Genomic DNA, 18241 nt, shown 5'->3' with positions numbered 1-18241 from the left:
GACAGTTTTGCAACCTATTAATTCTTTGTACTTAAAGAGTATGTATGTATTCTGCTTTCTGTGTTTAGAAATGGGCAGGGCTAGAATAACAGGTAATAAGTAAAAGTCATCATTTATTTACAAAATAATGAAGTATCATAATCAAACACTGGGTTGAACTGCAAAATGGCATTTTCCATAATATTTATTATAAATCCACATGGTTTCACATAAAATTTAAAGTATTTTTACATAAATGGAAAGAGTTCAAGTAAATGAAAATATGTGAGTCTCTTATATGAATGTAATGAAAATTTTTGATGAAAAATGGGGTTAATGACATTTTTATTTGAACTGTAGCTCAAGAAGAAAACACTGGAGGTGACAGTCTGGGATTATGATAGATTTTCTTCCAATGACTTTCTTGGTGAGGTGAGCCTCTGATTTCCTTTTCTTTATTTACTTTCATTGTAAACCACCAATTAAAGCTTGATGCAAAACATATTTCTTAAGTTTATAAGGTAGCCATTCCTGGATAAAATCCTTTGGTGGATATAACTTATTTTCTGATTTACTTTTTGAATAGATGAATAGCAGCTCAAGAAATAGTTTTTATTTTACCACTTGATCTACTCTATAATTACTTTGTGAGATGAAATACTAATTGTTTTCATAGAAATTTATATAATTGTGCTGTGAGTCCAAATTTTTTTTTTTTTTTTTTGAGGAAGACTAGCCCTGAGCTAACATCTGCCAGTCCTCCTCTTTTTGCTGAGGAAGACTGACCCTGAGCTAACATTCTGCCCATCTTCCTCTACTTTATATGTGGGACGCCTACGACAGCATGGTGTGCTAAGCGGTGCCATGTCCGCACCCAGGATTCGAACCGGTGAACCCTGGGTCACCGAAGCGAAACATGCGCACTTAACCACTGCGCCACCGGGCCAGCCCCGAGTCCAAATAATCATGTTAAAGATTTGAGATATGTTTATTATATTACAAAATGAGCTGGATTTTTTTAAATGCATTTGTAGGTTATTTAATTGCTATTCCTCACTGCATATGACTTGACGTGATATTTGACATTCTTATTTCTTTTAAGTATCCCTTGAAAAATCTCTCAAAATATATTAGGAAGCAAAACTAGAAGTAGGAGAAAACGATTTTACATAAATTCAAAGGAAATCTAACCTAATCATGAAATCTGGTAGAGTGGTCAGATCCTGTGACTTTTTTCATCTATCATATTCCGAAAATATATATATATTTGTTAGCAATCTTTGCTTAGAGCAGAGGGTATGAATTAATGTTAAAACATAAGTCATCCTCCCCCAAATCTAACCCCTAGAAAATATGATATCCTTTTAGTAGAGACAGTAGAAAAAGTAGTGTAGTCTAGGTGACATGAGGCCTTGTTTGGTTCTGAGACTCTTTACTTTCCCATTAAAACTAAGCCATTTGACTTTCACCAGCAGGCTCCATCCTGATACAACCACTTGGAAGGCTTAGGCAGGACTACTTTAGAATGTAGTGTTATATCTGATTTGATGTCCCATTTCAAAAAACTGACTTATTGAAGTCCTCTTAATTTATTGTCTTCCTATGTTTGCATGAACCTAGAGCATATATCCATTGTGCTTGCTTTTCATATTTTTACATCTCATCAAATCTAAGACTCCAGCAACTGTAAAGTGCACCGTCATTTATGAACTACAAAGAAAGAAAAATCCTGCCAATGAAACCATGACACAGTGCTTTCTTATCATCAACTGTTAGACATATCCCTATTTCAAATGTGAACTAAAGTATGTTTTAAAATAGAGGAAGTAACTTAGTAATTGCAAATTACCATTTTTTTGTTTGTCCTTCTTGTAACTAAAATGAAACAATATTCAAAAATGCTAGTCGTTTAGGACTAGAGTATGTCCATTTAACAAAAGAAAGCCTTATTTTATAAAGAGATTGACTTGTAATGCTACCTTTTTATATCATCTCAATATTATTTAATTAATAGTCAAAGATTTTATACAGTCCAATTTAAGCAAACCTTTTTTTTTTTTTTTTGCTTTTTGATGAGGAAGATTGACCTGAGCTAAATCTGTTGTCAATCTTGTTCTTTTTTTTTTTTCTCCCCAAAGCCCCAGTACATAGTTGTATATCCTAGTTGTAGGTCATTCTAGTTCTTCTATGTGGGATGCCACCACAGCACGGCTTGATGAGCTGTGTGTAGGTCTGTGCCCAGGATCCAAACTGGCAAACCCTGGGCTGCCAAAGCTGAGCACACAAACTTAACCACTCAGCCACAGGGCCGGCCTGTAACCAAACATTTTTTAAGCATCCAGTTTGCACAAGACATTGTACCCAATATCATGAGTAAAGAAAAATGAGGACGATGGCCTCATCAACCTCAAAGGTTATGCTATATCCTTTGGCTTATATTCTTGAATAAATTTCAGATCATAGAAAAAAGAAGTGAATGAATTATAGCTTAATCCACAAATTTCATGGGATTATTGCCCTTTTTTTCAGGTATTGATTGATTTATCGAGCACATCTCACCTTGATAACACTCCTAGGTGGTATCCTCTCAAAGAACAGACTGAAAGTATTGATCATGGCAAGTCCCATTCCAGTCCAAGCAGCCAGCAGTCCCCAAAGCCATCTGTCATCAAAAGCAGAAGCCATGGCATCTTCCCTGACCCATCCAAGGGTAGGAGATGCTTCAAGTAGAAAAAGCTTTTGTCTGTTTGTTCACTTGGTGTTTTCTTGAATATGAATGCCTTTATGTTTAATATATTTTGAAGGGTTACATTCTGGTGGAAAATACTTAATATAGTATCATGCAAAGAATGATGGATATGGAATCAGGAGAAATGGGCTTTAGTGTCAGATCACCCCATAATTAACTTTATGACTTTGTGATCTTCATCTTTCTGACTCTCCATTTTCAACCTGTAAAATGGAGAAGGTTGGACTGTATGAGCTATTGGGTCTTTTCCAGCTCTCAAAATCCATGATGATATGATTTTATAATATGAATTGGGGTATTTCATAAATAACATATAAAAATCCTCACCAGTTCATTGACTAGACATAATCACCTTTACTATTTATGCATATTTCTTCTAAAATACCCTATTTTTCATAGGTATATTCTTACTGATATATATGTAATAATGTGTAATATATATGTAATGAACATATATAATTTTGCATCTTTCTTTTTACTTAGCATATCGAAAACATTTTCCCCATGTCATCAAAACAATTGGTAGACTGAAATCTTTCCTAAATCTTGGAGTCAAGCCAATTCTATGGATTTTTTTTAAATAGCAGTGTCATACATTGGGTTTGCCAATATGTGCAGCATTCCCATTTGAATGAGCTTTTCCTTTGGCAGGTTCATTACCAATTATCCTACAACACAACATTAGTCTTCATTATAAACTCGGTTACTGCCTATTAAGAGATAACCACATAGTATCTTACCTAGATATACTGAACTATTTATAATTATCACATACAAATTTTTATATTGAACCTGAATATTGCTTCCTTCTCTCCTCTTCTCAGAAAGCACATCAAATTAAAAAGTGGTTCTTTGCACATTAGAAAGGGAAGGCATCGTAACCACAAGTGTTCTAGGAGGTAGAAAACTGAGGTCATGTCCAGTAGGCCACTGAGTCGATATGACAAACCACTGACTATAATGAGCGCTACAGAGTACTTATGAATGAGTTTTATAGATCATTTATGGGTTCAACTTAGCCAGATCAACTCTGCTCTGATTAACATTCTGGAATATTGTTAGTATAAAGACCTCTCTCTCTGCAACTACTATAGTAAATGTGTGATCTGTATCTACATTCTCTAAAATCGCCTCAGACAGAGATTCTACAATCTCCACTTTTAATATGTCCTAGAGACTCAGACCCTTTCATCCAGGAATTCACTCCATTTTTACTTAAAATCTCTCCTGCAGCAGTGTAAGCCTGCTGTCTCTTACCTGGTCCCTACTGTAATTAGCATAGTTGCTTGGTGAGACTATAAGTTAATATATGCATTTACTTGAGGGTAGTTAGAATGTATTCCTCTTCTCAAACTTATCTCTTCTCAAGATTATCATCCTTTTGCCTTTCCTCCAAAAATTGTTCCCCGAATGTTTAATCACATTACTGTGCAGTGAGCAGTTGCACAAATGAGTCAAAAAAGAAACAGAATTAACATAAATCTTAGGCAGTTTCCAATTATGTGAGACCAAGCTTGATGAGAAGACTGCTAGGGCAACTTTGACTCATGTTTTATCCTTTTGTAACCAGACATGCAGGTTCCCACCATTGAGAAATCCCATAGTAGTCCTGGTAGCTCGAAATCCTCCTCTGAAGGCCATCTCCGCTCTCATGGACCATCTCGCAGTCAAAGCAAAACCAGTGTCACCCAGACCCACCTGGAAGATGCAGGAGCTGCCATAGCCGCTGCTGAAGCCGCCGTGCAACAACTCCGCCTTCAACCAAGTAAAAGACGCAAATAAATTCCTCAGCATGGCAGCTTAATGTTCATCTGTTGCCTTTCTTTCCTGCTGTCCTTCCCTGTTTGCTTTCTGTTTTTGGCATACCCTGCTCACTCTGTCCCTCTGTCTGTGTAAGAACAGTCTCAATACATAAACATGCTCTTTCTTATTTAGATTTTTTTTTTAAGTTACATAGATCGCAATAAAACTGGCTGTTTCTCCTTTGTCTCCACCATCCATCCAACCTGACTCATAGTATTTGGTAGCTATGTCTGTGATGTTTGCAGGCAAAGCAATGTTGTGTGTCCTTTTTGTATGTGCTTAAATGTCCTTTAGAGTACAGGAATTATAATCACAAGTGGCTGCCAATTTTCCAGGCATTACACCAAAAACACACACACACAAGCACTTAAAGCAGCTTAGCAATGAGAGTCTCACATCTGAAAACACTCAAAAATTTTAGGCAAGAGAGTAATGCGACCAACAGTCAAGTTCCAGAACCTAGGGGGAAAAACTATTTCAAGCCAACGCTTTAAAACACTAACAAATTATGCATGTGGAATGTTCTAGCTTTCCATGTGGGAAACTTTCTAGTCTTTTGAAAAAAATCTGTGAAGAAAATCATGTTTGTTATATTCTCAAAAAGTACATAATATTAATATATATAAGCATGTGCGATGAGGCAATGCAACCTCAGTAAGGCTGGATTACACTCTGTTGGATTACTCTTTGTATATGATAACAGAGAATTTATAGGGTTCTTTTCTAACCATAGGGAATCTTTTGAAAGTCAAGAAGTACAATATCTAGTAGCTGTAAATTAATTAAAACATAACAATTTACCCATCATAACTGCTGTATTTACATTTAATTTGTAAAAATTTAGTCAAATAATAAAATTATATGAAAGTGCAGAGATTTCACAAATATAGGTGCACTGTTACTTCCAAGAGGCATTAGCCAGACAATGGCGATAGACTAATGTTCTCCTTATCTCCCAAGATCATCGTTTCCAAAGAAACAGCCAGTTTTACCCCCTTTCAGTGCTGTGCATGTGGTGTGATTTTGGCATTCGAAAACACAACTTATTTAAATAGAGCAAAAGAACACTTCTGTTTGCATGCATAACATTTAAGCTGGTTCCATCTGAGGATACACACTCTGGGTTTCCATCTCACCCACACTGCCACAGCAGCACATAAAAGCGGTCAGTCTAATCATGCCAGGAAGCAGCACAGACACAGCATAGCAGGAGTCCTCCCCATTCAAAGAACTCAGTCTGATAATCTGCCTCCACCAGCCACTGGCAACCAAGACCAAAGCCAGCTAGCCCTCAGGAAAGTGATGTCTGATGGACCAGTCAAGCCAGAAGGAGGTGAGCAGAAAGGCACTATTCAAAGCACACAGCAAGAACATCCCCCAAATTTAAAGCCCTCATCTTTTAATTTTTAGAGATTGTCTGATAAAATGTGTTTATCCACTTCTTAATGTGCTTTTGTGGGCATGGCATTTTCAGGACTTCATCATCACCATGTAAGTCCCAAGATCAGTCCCAAAATATATTGACTACAGTGATTTGTATTTTTCTATGGACTGGGCATCTTTTAACTTTTGTTGGGAAATAGATTAACAATATTCATATTGCAGAATGGAATGCATGCTACTAACCTAATCTGTTTAAGCATGACTATAAATCTGTTGCATTGTGATAAAAGTTTGCTCACAATTCGAGTTAGCATACCCGTTGGAATGTAGATCAGTTTTTGTTGCATATTATTTCAAGTGTAACTTTTTAAAAATTCAGTGGATTTTGGAAATTTAGAGGAAAGTAAAGGAAAAATTGTTATTGCACTCATTCACCTTTACATGGTGCAAGTTCTCTCTTGATCCTACAAACAGACATTTTCCACCCATGTTTCCGTAGTTGTTAAGTGTATCAGACGTGTTGGGCATGTGAATATCCAAGTGCCTGTGTAATAAATAAAGTATCTTTATTTCATTCATAAACTACTGGGTTCTGAGCCATTGTTATATAATGCAGCTTAAAATGAGTGTGTCAGTTTTTGCTTTCTCATTTGATTCCTTGCAATAGAGTATTTATAGTTACAGCTCCATTGCTAGCGAGAGCTGTAATGATAGAACATTTGGGAGCAGAACAAAATTCCATGTCAGAAACATTATAAGGTAGATGGAAAATTATTACCACATAAAAGCACCAGAGCTTGTCTAAACATATAAATAAATAATGGGGTTGGGCTACTCTAGGCAATGCTTCCACTATTTCTTTCTTCCACATCTGATCTACTTCACAATCTTCTCAGGTTCCTGGATACAGAAAGACAAATCCTATGAGCCCTTGCTCTGGAGGTGCTTCTAAACTTGATTCCATAGCTATGTTCAGAAAGGAAAGCGAATTTATATCTGTCCCTAATTTGACCCCAATATTTGTGGAGTTTTCCCCAAGGAAGAGTGCCACTACCAGTGACAAGAATCAAACCAGGGTGATTATAAAATTATCTTCAATTTAATTCAAAAACGTATATAAAATAAAGGTTTTTTTTTAAATGGAATAGTAGTGTTTGCCCCCTTAAGTACCTTCCAGCCCTAAAATACTTGCTTTTATGATTCTAGACTTGCCACAAAATTAAACTCAAGCCTTGCACTTTCCTATTGCATTTCTCTTTATTCTCAGAAAATTAAAAAATTTAATATGCCCTTGTCCTAACTAATCAGATATTTAGGGACAGTGGAAGGTGTATTTGGCAGTACAGAGGGCAAACCACTGTGATGTTTCTTGAATTAGCCAGGTAATTAAGGGAACTATTAGCTTAAATGTTAGGGTAATTCTGAATATGCATTTACGCAGCCCTGTTTACAGATTAGCACCAAAGCATGATTTCCTTTTCTAGTTAGCCTTACTTGTTGTACTTTCCAAAAGTACTTAAAATTCCACCTCTCACTTTTCTCCCATCAAATAAGTTCAGTTGATTTCTTAATGTTATTCATTTTCTGACTTCAAATATTCCATTATTATAAATGTCACAGTAATCAAATGCTTCCCTTATTTAACACTCTATCTTTAATTATCATGAGTTAAGTACTAAATAATATTTGCCTGATTTTTTTAAGATATGGTTCTTAAAATTTGTAGCAAAATGTTTTTAATCCCCTTTCTTTGAATAATGCTCTACTGGGTATTCTCACACGTTTAAAGTGCTATGATTGAATCTTGAAGTCATTATTGAAATTATAATCAAAAGGAAATCAAGATAACATAGCATACTTTCTTGTTTAATTTTGTTTAATAGATGATAAATAACATGCCTCGTTTTCTAAAATATAAATATATTATTTCCCTGCTACTATAAATGTACCATGAATATAAGTCAACCATGCATTTTGCCAAGATGCTATAGGATCAAATTTATATACAACGCCATATAATTAGTTTGAAGCTTATAGAGAAAAACTGGTAAGAGATATAAACATATAAAAAGCCAGCAAGTTCCTGTTCACTAACTGCAGAAATAAGTATTATTATTAAGTGTTTGGATAAACATCTCCCATTTCAAACCTCACAGTGAAGTTCATATAATCCCATCTGCATTATGAAAATAATGCCCCGTGTTTTGTCATCCATTTTCTCATGTTATCACACCTAGTGGATGAGGTATTCATTGCAGATATTCTTATCATTGTTTTCTGAGTGAGCAATCAGAGAATCAGAGGGCTCAGATGACTGATAGAAGAATTCACAGCTGGGAATGTTCAGGACCAGCAATATCACCCTTGTCTTGTTATTCCTAGGCCTTTGTTTTTTAAATGCATCAGCTCCTTTGAAATCAAACTCTCCTAATTTCAATAAAAACCATTGTCATTTACTTATTTATCATTCAAGTTCTTAGAAGTGAGGAGAGGTGGCTAGAAATGATGGCATAATACAATTTAGACTTGCTCCATCTTCAGGATCCTCTTTTCTAAAAGCTGATATTTTAGCTGCCAAAAACCGAGAAAATAAAACCCTCTTAGTGCACAAGCCCATTGTGGCAGGAAGCAGGGTCTGTAGAGGAGGCCGTGTGGACATCTGTAGTCATCTCTATCAAGGATGAGAAAACTGTCCTCAAGGAGCTTTTCAAATACTTTTTTATGAGTTGCTCAGCATATTTCTGCTTGAAGTAGCATAAAATATGGGTCAAGCAAGAATTATGGAGTGAGCCAGAAAGGAACTTTTTCTCTCCCTGCTGGGATTGCTTACATGCTAGGAAAGCTGAAGGGAAAGACTAGACAGATTGTGCTATATCAACCTGATGCCTAAATAACTCTCTCTGAATTTAGAAATTCTTGGAAATGGTTTTTTCCAAGCCAGTTTGTTTGGTTGAATACAGCCCCTGCCATTTCAGAAGGTGACACCAACCAGGGAAGGGAATTTAAAAAATAGTTGTTGTTTTTTTTTTAACCATACCAAAACCAAAACAAATTGAAGCATTCTTAAAACTTTGAAGATTAGTTTAATTGACATATAAAATATTACATTTTAAGTGTGAGTTGAAAACAGCTGAGCTATTTTAGTTTGATACTAAGATTTTAGGTGAGCTTTAGTTTTAGAAACACTAATACAGGATGGGTAGAAATATCCCTTCACCTTGGGCAATAAAATAAGAGCCATTGGGCCAGGTTGGAGAGGTTAGGTAAGAAGATGAATCATTGAATAAGTTGTATCAGGGAATTGTGATTGACAGTTATTTGGTGGGGCTGAATTGTAGAAGAAAAGCCTGAAGCTACTTGCACAGACCGCTGCTGGAAACTTCACTTTCAATAAGGCTCATTTACGGCACCTGTCAAAGAAGAGTTTCCTATCCGCGGGTTGCTGTGGTGAACTCTTGCTAAGCCATCATTTTGTGGGAGCTGCTCTCTTGGGCACGTGGTGGCCGGGTTGGGAAGCAGGGTGGGCATTGGGAGAGGAGAGAATTGTTGGTTACAAAGACGGTAGCTAATCAGTGTCCCTTTCTCTTCTGACTAAAAGTTGATGGTCATTTTGGTCAGACAGAACTTAGCATTCTCTGTTTCTGGAAAGGAAAGTGTACAAAGGGGAAGTAAAGGAGAACTCATAAGAGAAATTAGAATGAGTTCATTTGGAGGTGAAGTATTCTGTAAAGTATGTAAGAGGTTAATAAAAACAGATTTTACATTCTTTATTTCAATGTGTGCCCAAAAAACTGAAAACCTTGGAAAAAAAAAAACTGGGTAGTTTAAAATAAAAAGAAAATGGAAACTGTAATGATGTGAACACAGCAAACATCCAACAAAATCTGAGAGATCAAATTGGATAATTTAAGCTTTCAAAGTTGTATCCCTGTTTCTCTGGGGATGAGTGTTTTCTTTCTTTGTTGTCTGTGAAAATCAAAATGTTCTAAAGTTTTGTTTTTTAAGAGTTTCCATATTTTCTTAGAATGATTGATTATGCATTTTCAAATCTTTTTGTAGTCACGTAACATTAATTGCCAGAAACATCTCTGCTATACATGCAGAGTCACAGACAATAAATGTATAGCTCTGACCAAATGACACTGTCTCTTGTTTTTGGAACTTCATTCACAAAGGTGAATCCGCTGACCACAAGCAACGGATACTTTTGTTCTTTTCCAGTAGTAACCACGGGTCTGCACCAAGCCATCCACATAAAGTATGTCTGGTTCACACTGGAGACTTACATGTTCATTTCATCTGACACGAATAGCAACACCAACTGGCCTATTTTAAGTATCAAACTTGGCTTCAATATTGCTGTGCCTTAGTCAAATGACTTAGCTATAGGTCTACATAATTGGATGGGACTATTAATACACGATCTGAGAAGAAGAAAATGGCCTAATTTTTAACACGCCCAAAGTTTGGATGGGACTATTAATACACGATCTGAGAAGAAGAAAATGGCCTAATTTTTAACATGCCCAAAGTCCCTTAAGTACTATTTATGACATGTCTCTACAAAGTTAAACTTAATTTTTAAAATGCAAATTATTTTACTTTGAGCAAATTATTTTCAAAAAGTTAATATATCAAAATACCACCAGGGAGCAGTACCCTGAGGAAATGAGACAGGCAAGTAAATGCTGATGGAGGAAAGAAATGAGAAGCTTGGAACATGAGAAGGCCATTGGGATGCAGGGTGGGACCCTGGACCGAGGAGAGTACAATATGAGCATGGGGCTGGGAATGTCATCACCTGTGTAGGAGGGCTCATGGAACAGGGGAAATGCCACCTAAGGAGAGGGGCTATTTAGCTGCTCAACAGTATTGCCTAAATCCAGATCTCTAGCTATCCATGAATTACTTGATTTTTTTCCCACTTTTCATCTGCATGTATTACATGATGTAAAACCGTGATATTTCACCCATTCTCCACTGTGCAAAATAATTGGAGGGGGGAGGGCGGTGAGGGAGGATATATGGGTATGGAATAGGGTGAAAGGAATCTTCTTGTCTTCTGAACTAGACTGTGAAAACTATCCTTTTTCCTTTTTATTTATTACTGTGTTGAATGTGTAAATATATAATTAATCATTGAGGAGCCAAAAAAAAGCTTATGGATGTTAAATGAAAACATCAGAAATAAAAAAGTTTGATTGAGGTATTGAGCTTTTTAGATGTATAAATAGGAATAATGTAGATATAATCATAGTTTTACAGCTCAAGATGTTTTAAGATATTGAAAGATAAAAACTAATTAACTGATAATTTGAATAGAAACTAATCAAAATATTAATATTAAAAATTGAACAAGAACAGATAAATTTTTAAGAAAGAAATCCTTGATAAAAGGAGATCCCTGTTTTTTAAACATATTATGAAAGTGGAATAAAATCTCTGCTGTACTTGTTCTTAAAAGAACACAGAAGCAAAATCTACTTTTCCTAATTAAGAAATTTCAAACTCAAAACCACATTAAGTTCTTTGGGTCACATTATATTTTTATCTGACTGTATAAAATGAACTTGAAATCTATATAGAGAGATATAGAAAATGGATTTTTTTATACTACATAATTCAAGTTTCTATATGAACCTATTACATACTTTTAGTTTTAGTTTGCTGTAAAGCGTTCTCATTGCTAATGACATTTCATAAAATAACTATTGAATCACTATTTTGATTCCATCCAACTATTAATGTGCATGAAAATTTTTAAAACTTTATTCAGAGAAAACCCCTTTTAGGAAGAATTTGCATTATTTTATGCCTGCCAAATATTATTTATTCCAGGTTTCTGTGTACCATAAAGTAGGGTTTTTTAAGCAAAAATAGAACAGACAAGCCAGCCTGGTGATCTAGTGGTTAAGATTTGGTACTCTCACCTCTGCAGCCTGGGTTTGCTTCCTGGTGTTGGAGCCACACTACCTGTCTGTCAGTGTGGCAGCCACTCACATAGAGAGCTAAAAAAAATTAACAACTAGGATACACAACCACGCACTGATGCTTAAAAAAAAAAAATTCAAAAACAAAATTTGAAGAGACAAGCAAATTTTTATGATAGATATAATTTTGAATTCAGGCATTATAGAGTTGTGAAGTTCTGGGTGGAACAAGTTCTGAAGAAGCTTAAAGAGGTTACAAAGGATAATATCAATAATAACAAATCCTTTCAAATAAGGCTAAGAACTTGATTTTTGCTTAGTATAAAAACTAAGAGGGACCATAGAATGATTGTTACGCATCTACTGGTTTAAGATGATTGTCAAAAAAAGTTGGTGCTAATTGGTTTCTTCTCAGTTTCACAGTTAATACCTCATTTCTATTGCTATAACTCTAGAGTAGTAATTCTCAAAGTGTGTATTGACCCCTGGAGGTCCCAGAACTCTTTCAGGGTCTACAAGGTCAGAAGATTTTTAAAAATATTAAGATATTATTTGCTTTTTTAAAATTCTCATTCTTTCTCAAGTGTATGGTGGAGCTTTCTTGTGTTTACATGAGGTGTCATGACATGATTGCTCTGATGGCTAATGGAATATGTGCTTGTCGATTGTTTATTTTAAATTTTTCTTAATTTTTAACATGATAAATATTGATAGATTAACTCACATGAAACAAAGTTCTTTGAGGAATTCAACAATTTTTAAGAATGTAAAAGGGGTCTAGAGACCAAAATGTTTAAAAGCCACTGATCTACACCTACGCACAATCATAATTTTTCCAATGGTTGAAGACATTGGATAATTAGAGATTTCTTCCAAAATATAATTATCATGTTTGCCTCTAGATTTTCTATGCCTACATCTCTTATATTGCATTTCAGAACCCCTTCTTTCCTGTCTCACTTAATGTTAATTTGTAATTATTAAGATTGATAAATGACAATTTTTCAATTTATATTCTTATTTAAAATATTTTATTGGGCGTGATTTAGATTAAATTATGATTATATGTCCATATTCATTACTTATTACTTTCAAAATTTGACTGATAGGATGCCTACCAGCTTTAATCAAGACGTTCCCAGCCTAAGGTAGAGTGAGAGGGAGTATTATAAAGGTAGAATAAATTTGATTTCTGTCCTTCTCTTGAAGATAAAATTTATTGGAAAAATAATTGCTTATAAATTATTTGTTCCTTTTATCTTCCATTGTATTATATATATTACTAGTCCTTTAAACTGCAAAGTAATTGTGTTGGCATAAATAACTGGTAGAAAAACTGAAGATCATCAGTTTGATTCAAATTCAAGGAAAGATTAAATTTCTTGCCTCTTAACCCAACCCTTGATCCTTAATTTTCGAGTATATGATTTAGCGCATTTTACATTAAAGCTAAAAAGGGAATTCTGAAAATATGTATTTATCATTTATAAAAAATATCATCTGGATTACCTGTATAAGTTTCTCATCATTTATTCACATCCATACATATATTTATATTTGGAATGAATATTACGTTCCACACCTCTTCAAAGTGTTAGTGATACTGCAGTGAACAAAATAGATGAGAATCAATGTCCCTGTGAATCTCCCATCCTGGTGATACTTATTGAATAACCAATTAAAGATATATGGGAAAAATTATGAAGAATGAGAAAATCGTGAGTTTTGTCTACCTGCAAATGAAATTGACAAAGAAAAAATGCAATTAGTCATTGACTTAAGTTTATATGCAACCAAGCATCGTCATGTTTAGAAATATCTAGAAATAGAATTGATTTTTTTTTTATTTGTTCTGGCTCTGGTTCTCTCTCATAACCTTTACTGTCCACTCGGATATAATGAACCACAGGAGGAGAGAAAGTATTTGAAAATGATCTATTTGGAGAGGGTAGAAATGTTAATGAAATTAACTAGAGAGGTTAGGTCCCATGGGACTGGACATGCATTTATCTAATAATTGTTCAAACTCCTCTTTACTTGGTGGCCATTGACTACATTTAAATGATATGAAAATAACACTCAGTGTTTGTTGTATCATTAGCCATATAGATCAGTATGCTATTATTAACTTGTATTTATTTACAATGGAAATGTGTTTCCTTTGGGCAGGATTTCAAACTATTTGGATTCTATTTAAGGACAACATCTTTATTATCTAAGTATTTATGATTTAGGTTATCGGCTTCAGGATTATGTAAGAACATTTTTTAAAACTATTTTTATAATTACCTTCTACTTAAACAATCTTGCATGTTTTGCAAGCAAACTTCAAGAGAGAGAATAATTCTGTTTCAAAGGAGAATGAAATGAATATTGAAAACTTGTTACCCTTGAAAAATTGATGTAGCTCTTGAATGCTTTTTCTTTCAAACATAATTCTCCTGACTATTAATCTTTTAAAGATAAAGATTTTTATTGTGTTATAATAATTGTTAGCATTTTTTAGCACAAAACCAAAACTTGATGTTTGGTGAATTCTTTGTTCATTCTATTTATTCGGACATAGCTAGAATTATAACCTAAATTTATTAAAGATAAAGTGAATTTACTTTATTAACGTTAATTTATGATAATGTCTTAATAAAACTTTTTTCCATTATTTACTAAGAAATGTTTGTCCCCACTTAAACTCAATTTAAGTGGTTTCTTCCAAAACCGGTTCTGAACCAAAAACAGCTTTACAAAGGAAGACGCACATAGAAGGCAACATTAGAGTGCAAATGCAAGGACTATAGTATACTGAGCTATCAGATATTATATTAATGTAAGAAAAAATCCTCTCTACCATGTTGTTAAGCTAACTTTACTCTTATGTCCAAATACCAGTTATACTGAAGTCATATACTATTACTGCTATTCCTGGAAGTGATCGTTGATCCTATAATCTATAAAGCTAGAGAGTGAATGATTAATAAGTATGGGAAACACCTACAAATTACTGATAGCATTAGATTAAAAAAGATTGAATTGCTTATTAAAATTTCTTGAAAAATTCAGTCATAGGCCAATGTGTATGGAGAGGGAAGTGTGTGACCATGATTTACTTCCTTTCCTGGGAGATAGCAAATAGAAGCATCACATCTCCATCTTCCTCTCTGAAAGAACCACACTGTGAATACAGAATATCTTAAGCGACATATTTTGATTTTTATAGGAAAAAAGATACTACAATATTCCATTTCTCATGGTATGTTATTCTTTGAGATATATATCTATATACATCTATATCTATATATACAGAGAGAGAGAGAGATGTATGTATGTATATGTGCTCTTTTTCCTTGATTGGCCAAGCCCAGTGTTTATTTCATCCTCAACCACCCTGGGAGGGAGGTAGTATAATCACCAATAATTTGTCATTTAAAAAATATTTAAATGACATCCTTCCTTCCACTGCCCCACCCAAGGGTTTACAAATGACTGATATAGAAATCAGAGTTGTCTATTTTCAATACTTTTATTTACGAAAACTTGTAATTTAGGGATATGTGAACACTGCTATGAGTAAATGTATTGAAGCTATCTATGCCATTTTTCTAGTGTCCTGTTTCTTTTAAATTTTTCCAACTTGAATAATGAATATACTGAATTGAATTCAGAAAAAAATATTAAATTTCTAAAGTTCTTGTAAGATGCAACATATCTTCTTAAATTAATACCCCTGGACTGCAATAGGAAACATATAAAAATGTGATAGGACGTGATTTAAGGGAAAACCTACCAGATAATGCTGGTAACAATGGAACTTAAAACCTATGTTTTCAGATCCACATTCAAATCAGATCAACAAATAAGATAAAACTGCAACATCTCTTTAGTAAAAATAACAATAACAAAAACAATAGCAATTGTAACAGATAGATAATGGAAAGTGTGAAAGATAAGCAGAAAAGACTAAGTAGAAAAGATTACTACAGTAAATATCAGCTAAATTAAAGTTAAATCCAGCTAAAGAAAAAGAAAATATATACTATAAACACATAACTTCTAAAACAGCCAGGTAGTTATTTCATTTCCATCATTAACCTATTGGAATAAACAAAAGAACTATTGATTTCTCTTAATTTCAAACATTGATCTTAAAATCCAATAGATCGTATCTATGAAGATAATGTTAATACTGTATCAAGCAAGTAATTTGGGAAATTACAGGCTACCTGCATAATCAATTACTCCTGAAATCTATGGAAATAGCTTTGAGCTGGAGCAAGGATCTAAAACCAATGATATAACATCACAGGCAGCAAAGCTGTATACGTTACAAGCACTGAATTCTAAGGTAGGCAGAGACCTCACAATCTTAATTTGATACAATTGGATGTGGTAGAAAGTGAATTAGCACTTTTTAGTTTTGATTCTTTCTCTCATTACTCAGTGTGTGACCTGGAATAAGTCACTTAATCTTTCCAGAGCTTAGTTTTTCTATAGGCAAAATGATGTTTCTGGAACAGGTTATCTTTAGAGTCCTTGCCAGCTTTCAATTTCCAGGATTCCACAATTACAAAGTCAAGTTTACAATTCTGATCTGAGACTTTGAGCACAGAGCTGCCATAGCATGGCAGTACAGTGATAGTTCCACATTTTTAAGTATAGTAGAAGGGAGCAAACTAACTGAAGGCAGATCTGCAGTCAAAGAGACACTGCCAGGTTTAATTAAGGTCAGCCACAGTGGAATAATAAAACAAAATGATGTCTAACCATCCAGCAGCTGAAGAAAATGAAGAGGTCAAAGAATAATTTAAAACAGACTGAATTGCCTCACAGAAGATAGAATTTGTTTACTTGAAATATCCCCTCAATAATTGAGTCAGAAAAAGGATTCAACATGCTAGGATTTATTCCTCTAGGATACAAAGACCCTCCCTATAGGAGTGGGCTTATTCCATTATATATTTATATGATACATTCTTTCTTCTAGTTGGTACTTCATAGTACAAATAGGAATTCAAAAAAAAAAGTAGACACACCTAAAAATCCGACTTATTAAAAAATGGCTCCAAAAATGTGGAGAAATATTATTTCCTTCAAGAACATAGAAAGACAGAAAGAAATTACACTTAAATATAAACCATAGTTCACCAGCTGTCTATACTAAGAGGTGGAATCAGCACAAGTACTAGTGTCTGTAATAACACCCTCCAGTGGCTCCCATGGGATATCGCTACTATACATATTATTTTGTCACTCCAATTTAAAAAATACATGTATCATATTCATGGTCTGTAACAAACTTTTTTTTTTTTTAAATTCACAAAGGTATGCTTTCCCATGTTTAGTGTATTGTCATTAAATATTTCTTTCAATCAAATTGGGGGGATTGGAATAACACAACATCTAGTTAAGCGATTGCATTTTTCTATACAGTATGACAGATTAAAGTTGAGTCTTTGATTTTAAAAGCTACCAAAAAAAAATGGACTACCCAAAGTTTCTTTGACAAAAACACGGGAAAAGAACCTCACATCAAATGGTGTTTTTGATAAGAGATTTATGATTTGTGTAAAACACACAGCTGGATAAAAAGTGAAATATCTACTAAATCACTCAGATATTTTAGTTGTTTCATTAAGGGAAAAATTATGAATATATTATCATTATTATTATTAATTCATTAAATATAGCTTCAGCATAGTCCCTGGATAAGCTTTTAAGAAGGCTATTATGGAGGAAACACAGGCTTTGCTTCCAACAATGACATGCATGTAACAACTACAATCAAAGGTAGAAAGTGATAATTGCCATAAAAGACATACAGATCATGTGTCATGAGAGTCCAGACAGAGGAGAGTTTGCTTCTGATTGGGAAGATGAGGAAAAGGTATGAAGCAGGTGCTATCTGATCTGGGCCTTTACTGATAAGTATAATTTAGATATGAGAAAGGGACGGGGCAGAGGAAGACTTCACAAAGTTGGAAAGAACGGGCTCAGTTAAAGCTCAGGAGAAAGAAAGTGAAACCAAAGGAAGCCAGAGTGGGTGGTGTTAGCGGGCTTCAATGGAAAGCATTGGAAGGAGAATGATAGAAGATACATTTGGAAAGGAGCGGATGATAAATGACTTAGAGAGGCAAATTAAAGAATTTGACTGAAATCATGAGATGACTTGAAATTATAAAAGCTCCAAACTCCAATATTAAGTCCTGAAAGCAATTCATTCATTTAAAAGGTTGCAGTAATACAGATTTAGCTCAATTTAATAGAACTGATGCTTTCTTTTTTGGAGGCTGCTTCAAGTCAAAGAAATTAATAAATACACATATTTCAAGTATCTGAAAAAGAACTATTAAAATATTTGAATTCTTAGTACCAGCTTATGAAAACCTCTGCATTTCTGTATTTT

The 18241-nt window shown here is 34.2% G+C and overlaps 1 protein-coding gene across 14 annotated transcripts in view; it reads left to right on the top strand.

Moving 5' to 3' along the window:
* Positions 1-18241, top strand: part of PCLO (piccolo presynaptic cytomatrix protein) — a 386717-nt gene that overhangs the window by 307735 nt on the left and 60741 nt on the right. For 8 of the 14 annotated variants that reach the window (XR_011437786.1, XR_011437781.1, XR_011437784.1 and 5 more), the window contains 3 exons: positions 340-411; positions 2509-2689; positions 4299-6496. Coding sequence is in view for 6 of the 14 variants with exons in the window: in XM_070264477.1 (XP_070120578.1) it covers positions 340-411; positions 2509-2689; positions 4299-4510 (465 nt within the window). In the remaining 8 variants the exon portion in view is untranslated. Of the gene's footprint in view, positions 1-339; positions 412-2508; positions 2690-4298; positions 6497-18241 lie in introns of those variants that run through there. The other 6 variants (XR_011437785.1, XM_070264476.1, XM_070264475.1 and 3 more) reach the window with 1 other exon arrangement.

The sequence above is a fragment of the Equus caballus genome, chromosome 4 (genome assembly GCF_041296265.1).
Source record: "Equus caballus isolate H_3958 breed thoroughbred chromosome 4, TB-T2T, whole genome shotgun sequence".
Taxonomy (NCBI): Eukaryota; Metazoa; Chordata; class Mammalia; order Perissodactyla; family Equidae; genus Equus; species Equus caballus.
The sequence above is the reverse complement of the archived record's forward strand: the minus strand, read 5'-3'. Positions and strand labels throughout refer to the sequence as shown.